The sequence below is a fragment of the Perca flavescens genome, chromosome 8 (assembly GCF_004354835.1).
Source record: "Perca flavescens isolate YP-PL-M2 chromosome 8, PFLA_1.0, whole genome shotgun sequence".
Classification (NCBI taxonomy): domain Eukaryota; kingdom Metazoa; phylum Chordata; class Actinopteri; order Perciformes; family Percidae; genus Perca; species Perca flavescens.
The window spans coordinates 14767146-14776454 of NC_041338.1; the positions used below are offsets into that span (position 1 = coordinate 14767146).

The 9309-nt window shown below is 43.4% G+C and overlaps 1 protein-coding gene across 1 annotated transcript; it reads left to right on the forward strand.

Annotated features, from left to right (window-relative positions):
- Positions 1–504: 504 nt before the first annotated feature.
- ldha (lactate dehydrogenase A4) lies at positions 505–8915 on the forward strand. The gene is made up of 8 exons (XM_028584445.1): positions 505–615; positions 3154–3279; positions 4273–4390; positions 4534–4707; positions 5307–5480; positions 5583–5700; positions 8000–8123; positions 8290–8915. Exons 2-8 carry the CDS (start codon positions 3154–3156, stop codon positions 8452–8454), a joined length of 999 nt encoding a protein of 332 aa, XP_028440246.1. The 5' UTR covers positions 505–615; the 3' UTR covers positions 8455–8915.
- Positions 8916–9309: the final 394 nt, after the last annotated feature.

Below are 9309 nucleotides of genomic sequence, written 5' to 3' on the forward strand. Positions count from 1 at the left end.
AATTTACTGAGAAATTCAATTCTTACAACATTTGTATTGTACGCATGTATATCCTTTTCCCCAACGAGAGTTTTGTATGTTGGTCTTTTTTTTGTCACTAAAATAAAAAAAATAAATGTACTGAGAAATTCTCGAACTACATCCTTGCTGAGTGACAGACAGTCTTTTTGTCGTTAGTAGACCTAGTATAGTAGTTATCTGAAGCCTCATTATTAAGCTGACACGTGAAGCACACAGCAGTTCCGCGATACCTAGATGAACAGGATTCTATATGCAAGGACGGGAACAAAAGGTGTTGCATTACAATTACAAACATGCTACCTCTAAGTATTAAAAACAAGCATACACCATGGATATATAGGCTAGACGGATGTGCATTATGAAATATACACACTTTTTCATTACCGCATCCTGCCTCGGACGTGACATTCAGCATGAGCCGCGGCCGCAGACCCGCCCGATCTCATTAGTATTTACGCACGTAACGTCTACAGAGGGGCTGTCTTTAAATACCGCGAGACACCCTTTCGCAGCACCACTTCTGCGGAAAAAGCTGCTATCAGGAGGAGCAGACACTCCAGCTCGTGTTTCCGACTGTTTATCTGAAGCCTAAAGGTAAGATACTCCGGCCGACTAAAATATTACACATTATCGCATTACACGTTCAGGCTTGTCCGGAAACTATATCCTTTATTTTGAGTAACTGCTGGTACGTTGATTAAAGGGGAGACCATAGACTGTTAATATTTACAGTCTTTAGCAACCTGATGCGCATTTTAAGAGGACACGGAGAGGGGCGTGTCAATATCGATAGTGTGGATTGGTTGTGAATGAATCAACTTCAGTTTTTGACAGTGTATGTACAAGAGAACTAGCCTGGTCCTACCATACTCTCGTGCATTTCATTTGTACAGAGTAGCCTACTGAAGGAAAATGAAAATTGAGCGGAAGTACGTAGGAGGGCAGAGCCAGGCCACAGCCGTTCTCTATCACTCTGAGCCAGGCTGCAAGAGAACCTGTTACCCTTTAGGTATCCTTTACGTTCCACTTGCATTGCTCCGCTTTGTTTTAATTTAAAACTCTGGTGGATTCATGAGGACTATGGTTGACTGCTCCTCAGATTCCTGTATGGTGAAAATTGAGCCAGCTAGCTAGACTCTATCTGTTCAATCTTGAGTTTTCTCTCCAACGCACTATTTTACAGCGGCTCCGTGCCCACGAGAATATAGGCCTACAATATAGGAAATATCCACTTATGATAACAACCATAAAATGCAGGTGGCTCAAAACGGTCCTATCGTTGCATCAGATGGTTTGTGTAATATACATGTTACACAAGCGGTCGGATGCCCCCTGCTGCCGACCACCATCCATCCACACAGCAGTCGTGGCCATTTAAAATGACCTGGCGCAGTCTGAAATGCACTGCATTCATATGCTGAGCAGCTCTTAGTGAGAATATTGGTGCTGCAGATGTGTTATCACTGGTCGTCACAGATGTGCACGAATTTCACTTTTATGCTTAAGTAAAGTATTCAAAATATTGATCTACCGTAACAATTTGTGTGCTTACATTTTCTGATTAATCAAACTAATGCCATACTTGCCACTGTGTTGTGAGTATTTGTCAGTTGCAGCCTGTTGGCAGCTACAGTAGATTTTTCTGTCTGACTACATTCTATGACTGCACAGTGAAAACTAAAGGTTTCCTTTTTTTTCCTGCTGGTAATATGACTCCAACATGTTAAGGTAGTTAACTGATATTTTGTATAATCACATGGAATTCATGAGTAGATAAACAAGATGTGAAAGACCAGATGCTGACCCTCAGCCATGATACCTGACACCCCATCAGAGCTCTGGAAACCTCCACTGATCACATTAAGTAAATGTCATAATCTACAGGAAAATATGATAATGCCATTTCAATAAAGCAGTTTTAGTCGTCTAGTTTTGTGTAACCGTTACTTATTTTAAATCCCAGAAATGTACATAATCCAAAGCTTGACACAAAGCATCCATCTCCCTCTGTCTTTCCAACTATATCGCATTAAATTCTTTCAGTTACTAATAATCCTCCTTGTAATCCTCATTCAGTCATGCTACAGTACTAATTTGGCTGGTTTGTACAGCACATTTCAACAGTAAAGAAAGTCAACTCTGGCCAGTATTAAACGTGTACAATAGGCTAATCTTTTACTGGAAGTTAACAACGGGCCCTCTTGTAAAGTGCAAACCTGGCTCACCTCAGGGTCAGGTCCTGGTATGTATTAAGCTTTCAGCTCACCTCTTGAGTGAGAGATAATTGGATGAGAGGATATTGACTGTCCCACTTGCCATATCCTACTATTGTGTGCAAGCTCACCATGGAGAGGTCTTAAATATCCTCTCAGGGAAGGTATTACAGTGTATTAATCCTGTCAGAAACCCCACTACGTGCTAGTCTCCACATCACAGAGAACCAGGCTGGTCATGCTGATGATGGTGATGATGATGAAATGCCTGCAAGCATGAGCACTACGCCATGCCTGGCCAACCAGGAAACTAATAGTAGTGTGTGTGTGTGTGTGTGTGTGTGTGTGTGTGTGTGTGTGTGTGTGTGTGTGTGTGTGTGTGTGTGTGTGTGTGTGTGTGTGTGTGTGTGTGTGTGTGTGTGTGTGTGTGTGTGTGTGTGTGTGTGTGTGACGTCAGTTTGGGAAGGTTCACTACTGCACAAGACAGGCTGCAGTACTTTTCCAGGCAGTGGTTGCCATGGAGACCCAGAGTGGCGCTGTAAAGCAACTACTGTCCGCAAACCATTTATGGAACTAAACGTGAGGCAAGAGTGGTAGACTTGAGTAGAGTATGACACTGGAACTTGTGGTTGTTAGAGAGGTCATGTTTTTTGGGGTTGTGAAAAGGGCACACTTTCAATTCTGTAACTGAGGTAAAAAAAGGGAACTCCCAAGTTTGACTCCGTCATTGTCAGATGAGAGAGCAGTCACGTACGCCCTAGTGTGGGCCAATTGGTAACAATGCATTCAAACTGTCATACATTATGCAGCACTACTTTACTGCCTCTCTGTTTCCACCTTCACCCTCCATCCTTCCTCTTTTTATGCTCTATTTACTTGCTTGTCTAATTTTTCCTAAAACTTCTTTACTTTTCCACAGATGTCCACCAAGGAGAAGCTGATTGGCCATGTGATGAAGGAGGAGCCTGTTGGCAGCAGGAACAAGGTGACGGTGGTGGGTGTCGGCATGGTGGGCATGGCCTCTGCCATCAGCGTCCTGCTCAAGGTGAGACCGAGAGAGAAGGTGTGAAGTGAAGAGAAAGAGCTGAGGGATGTGTGTGGTTTTGTGGGTATCAGTAAAGAGCTTTTGAAATGAGCAAAGTGAAAGTAGCTAGAATGACAGGTCGAAGGGGAAATTGGTAATAGTACAGTTATTACATTACGAAGTACAAAACAAAAGTGAATTCATAGGTGGGATAAGGCGTTTAAAGCAACACCAAAGCACATTTCCTCTTCGGTCCCCCTACAGGTTGGAAGCAGAAGTGTCCATTACTGTTACCATTACTATTATTCTTATGTTTCATTAGAACTACAGATCTGGCAAACTTGCATAGTGTGGTTATAGCTGCAAAGAGATTGCAGAAGTGCCGTTCACCCTGTTAGGAGTTGATGAACCACTGAAACGATTTTGGAAACATTATTTTAGGCTACAAAATAATCTTTGGTGTTAACTTTTTAAGATAAGCCCTTGAAAAGTACAAACTTGGATCAACTTTAGAAACCTTAAAGTAAGTAGGTATATACATTAATGCGTATGTAAATCCATAAAAATAACTACTATTATTCCATTACAAGATAGAATAATACGGATTTCCAAAATTGTCTCTGAACTGAGAAACCTCCACGGGCTGCTTTGAAGGCATGCTGACTAGCGAAATCATCTTCTGTGAAGCTTGGTAGGAATAAAAATCTGTATGTGACCTTATTATACAAACCTGGACAGGACACCTTGCATTTCCCTTCTATTGTCCCGTTCCATTCGCAACAAGTTAGCTGGATCTGTGCCAGCTGAGGAACAAAAGAGGCTAAGAGAAACCAGGTCACGGGTCTTAACAACTAACAATGCTGCCGAACAATCAAGGCAGAGGTGATAGATATACCTGGTAATAACAGAGTTCAGCACTTTGAGTAAGCCTCGCTGTAGCTTTATCCATGTAATGTAAGATACACTGTATAAAGTGCGTAGTGAATGACTTATTGTATGTATGTATATGATCAGGACTTGTGTGATGAGCTGGCCCTGGTTGATGTGATGGAGGACAAGTTGAAGGGTGAGGTCATGGACCTGCAGCACGGATCCCTCTTCCTCAAGACACACAAGATTGTGGCAGACAAAGGTGAGAATGCAGCAAAATAACTACAACCTTTTTTGTCTCTCGAAAAGAATTTCGTTTTTATTCTGGTATGCCACTCGACCCTCGCTGAAACTATTATTCTTTAGCTCCAATCCGAACACCTCTCCTTTTTGTCAATTTGCCAGACTACAGTGTGACAGCCAACTCCAAAGTGGTGGTGGTGACAGCCGGCGCCCGCCAGCAGGAGGGCGAGAGCCGCCTTAACCTGGTGCAGCGCAACGTCAACATCTTCAAGTTCATCATCCCGAACATCGTCAAGTACAGCCCCAACTGCATCCTGATGGTGGTTTCCAACCCTGGTTAGTACAGACAGGGGCGTGAATTAGTGAGGGGAGGAGGGAAATGTGAGGAGAGCGCTAGAACTAGAGCTAGAGTTTATTAAATACAGACTCGGATCACCAAAGCTGTTGTAAACAGGGACTGTGAGGTCCTTCAGCTAATCTATTAAAGGTAGTGCATTATGGAACACACTACCCCCAATTAAAAGGGAATGTCCCACTCTGGCCACCTTTTAAAGAGCCAAGTAAAGGTGTGTCTTAGAGCTAACCTAACGTGCAACCACCTCTAACTGTATGTTGTACCGTATTAGCCCAGTAGAGCATACTAATGAATTGTGTCTTTTTCTTTTTTGTTTCTTCCCGTTTCTCTTTGTTTTATAGCAAATGTTACTATTGTATATCTTGTGTCCTTTTTATTGTAACTTTAACCTGCTTAATGGACTACAGATGGAAATTAGCCTTTGGGCTACAATCTGGCATTTTTTTTTACGTGTACTGTTGTACATGTTCATCAAATGTGCATTGTCCTGAAATATAGAAAAGAGGTGTGGTGTGAGGCCCACCGAATGGCGATGAAAGATTTGAAATGATTAAGAGTTGTCCCGTTTTTACCTTTCCAGTGGACATCCTGACCTACGTGGCGTGGAAGCTGAGTGGTTTCCCCCGTCACCGCGTCATTGGCTCGGGCACCAACCTGGACTCTGCCCGTTTCCGCCACCTCATGGGAGAGAAACTCCACCTCCATCCTTCCAGCTGCCACGGCTGGATCATCGGAGAGCACGGAGACTCCAGTGGTATGCAGCTCTGGCTAAAAATAAATTCTCAATCTGATTGTGTGTAGAATGTGTAGTCACGGTTTGAACTCCTATATCGCCATGTCTGTCTGTTTCTCATAGTGCCTGTGTGGAGCGGTGTGAATGTTGCTGGAGTTTCTCTGCAGGGCCTCAACCCACAGATGGGGTCTGAGGGTGACAGTGAGAACTGGAAGGCTGTTCATAAGATGGTGGTCGACGGGTGAGTACAAATTATTCTTTTTACCAGTAATCCACCAATAAGCTGAAGAAAGTACCCTGCAAACCACATTTTCTCTCACTCGCTCATAGATTTATTCTGCAAAGCAATCGGCCATGTGCATTGTGGGGGATTTCCTCTCCTCTGTTTGGGACAATGTGTCTTGACTCCAAATAAAAAGATAGATAGATAGATAGATAGATAGATAGATAGATATCCCGTGCATTCGTTAAATTGGAGTTACATAGATCCTAAGCAAGAGCCAAATAAGATGACAAGATAAAGTCAAATACATTTGTTTAATCAGTCAAGCATCGGAGTTCCAATACTCACTTTACTTGAAGGTGTCTACATAAGAGTGACATGACACTGTCATGAACGTGTCATAAACATTATAAACAAGTTTATGACATAACGCATCTGTCATTAAGTGTCGTTCGGTTTTTGTCATGACAGGTTAGGGTTAGGGTTAGGATTCATGTGTCATGACAGTGTCACGTCACTCTTATGTAGCTACCTTCAAGTAAAGTGTTACCATGTTATCTTCACACAGCACACGCCAGGGTCAAGGCTCATTCTGCTACTGTTTCACTTCACTTATTACTCCGTGTAATTTTCTCGAGGCCACTGTGGCCCTAACTATGACCCTAACCATAGCTTATAGTTAAGCTAAATAAGCATACACCAAAACACACTTGGTCTCTTATGGAAACCTTTTCCATTCTTATTATATTTATCTGCAAATAGTAAAAACATTATTCTACAGCATACAGGCCATCTGTCCAGCACTGGAGGTGGAAGCCAATACATATGATGTCTTGTAGAAACCAATAAGGAAACTCCAAGGCACTCTCTTTTAGAAAAATACAAAAGGCTTTTTCTAAAAGAGAGTGCCTTGGAGTTTCCTTATTGGTTTCTACATTATGATTATCCCATCCAAAGAGCACCTCAAGTTAACTTTTTGAGTCCTGGAAGCGCTCCGCTACAGAAATTTGATAAACATATGATGTCTTAATGAAACAGACAATTAGGGGTTTCATGGCTTACAGTCACAGGAGCCTGGAAACAAAAAAGACACAAAGTGCCAACAGGCAAACTTGAAACCGCTCCAGTAGAGCTGACCAGCCCTGGTTAGGAATTTGATCAGGGCTGTGGGCCAAAAGGCAAGCAGAGGCGGTTACACAGTACGCTACGGTGTCAAGGGCTCACTAGAGCCTGGCAGCCAGTATAAACACACAAGCTGTTCTTCTTCCTGGAACAGAACACTGTTCGGTAGTGCTCATGTTCTCACTTACGCTCCCAGGTTTGCATTGATGAAACACCAGACCGTATTAAATCCTAATCAAAGAAAGGTTCACCCTACTTTCTCAACTTAAAATGTTTGTTACTCACGCCTGATGTTCTATTTTGTAATATGAAGTTGTGTCATTACTTTGAAAGTTAAGTGATGCAACAGTTTGCCCTGTGAACGTTTGATAGCGTACCATTATTTCACGGTGACTTATCTGTGAAGGTGTTTGGGGGGGCGGTCAACCATGTATAACACAATAGTTGAGTTATCAAAGATGTGTGCAAAGGTTTCAGGTATTAAATAAAAGAGACAGAGACGGGGGGGGGGGGGGGTGTACACAATGGATGTCTCAACAGAGAACAAATGGCCAGCATTTGTTCTCTGGCCTTATTGTTTTATGTTTGACAAAGGAGACGTCATTGTTTCTTCATATTTCTTTTCCGAGTTATTGTGAAGACATACTTACCCACCTGTACTGTACAAGTTTATGGCGCACTTCCTTGATCATCAAGTTCAGTCGGCTAACTTACATGGACCAGATTGGTTTATTTGCCACTCTGCGTACACACACATCAAGCTCAGCACGGCAAAGGCCGGGGAATCAATTATCAATTCTAAACTGTCCCCATCAAAACAGCATTAGATACTACTGAACAAACACGCGAGCGGCAATCAATTTTGTGCTTCTCTCGTGGGGACAAACGGCTGAATTCTCAGCATGAAAACATGTGGAAAGAAGCTGGATGAGGGATATTAGAGGGAAATGACAAAGTGGGAGCAAACACTGTCCCAAACGCCAAAGCATACTGAACGTTGTGTTTTCTTCAGTACAGGAGACGCTTTTTAATTTATTTTTGTATGTGTGTGTGTGTGTGTGTGTGTGTGTGTGTGTGTGTGTGTGTGTGTGTGTGTGTGTGTGTGTGTGTGTGTGTGTGTGTGTGTGTGTGTGTGTGTGTGTGTGTGTGTGTGTGTGTGTGTGTGTGTGTGTGTGTGTGTGTGTGTGCACTGCAGGGCCTACGAGGTTATCAAGCTGAAGGGCTACACTTCCTGGGCCATTGGTATGTCTGTGGCTGACCTGGTGGAAAGCATCATTAAGAACCTGCACAAAGTGCACCCTGTGTCCACACTGGTCCAGGTGAGGAGATTGGGAGCAAGCCATACATTTTATCTGTTCGGCAGATCCTACGTGATGGAAATTCATTGTATATTGATTAGTTCACACAAAGCCACTGTACATTTCTTCATATATTATGAAATGACCCACAACCCCTGAACCTTGCTTTTCTCCCTCCCTCTCACAGGGCATGCATGGAGTGAAGGATGAGGTCTTCCTGAGCATCCCTTGTGTCCTGGGCAACAGCGGCCTGACCGACGTGATTCACATGACCCTGAAGCCTGACGAAGAGAAGCAGCTGGTGAAGAGCGCCGAGACCCTGTGGGGCGTACAGAAGGAGCTCACCCTGTGAAGAGCGCTCCTCTGAATTCTCCTATACACTCTGAAACCACACTCAAACAGTGCGGTTGACTCCCACCTCCCGTATCTCCCCCGTGGCAACAGGCGAAAGAAACCTCTGAATATCTATAAAGGCCAAGTGTTTGTCGCTAAACCAGCGGAAGCTAGATTTTAACTTCAGATATTCACACATTGGTGTCATTTTCCTTTGTTGCCCCCCCTCCCATCCTCTTCCCTCCATGACTGTATTCCCTGAACACCCCCCTCCCAACTCATCCCTGTAAGCCTGTGTTGGAGCTAGAGTGTTATCTATTTGTTGTCCTGTCTACACAAGAAAAGTAAGGCCTTTGCATATTGAGCTTATTCATTCTATGTACTGTATGTTACTGTGCAACGTCGCTGCTTCTTCAGTACACTCATTGGCCCTCATTTATCAACCTAACCGAGAAACCAGCGCAGATATGAGCGCAGAAATCATCTTACGACAGGCTTCACGTGTGATTTATGAAACGTTCGTATCACACCAATCAGAGCGTAAGAACGGTCGTACATTGATAAATGCAGCGGCTGGAAACGATCGTCATTTAAATATCACGCCCCAATATATTCTCGGTTTTGAGGCCTCGCCCCTAAAATTTACAACATGGCGAGACGTAATCCGGCTGAGAAGCGGCACTTTTCAGAGGTGGAGATTGAAACCCTGATATCTCTGGTTCATTTGCACTAACGTATGTACTATTTGGCAGCCTGAAAACTGTTATTAAAGGCTGTAGAAAGAATGCGGGATGAAAAGAGATCACTGATGCGGTCAACAGTGTTGCTGTAGTAAATCGGACTCCAGCTGAAGTTTAGCCTATTTAATTTATAC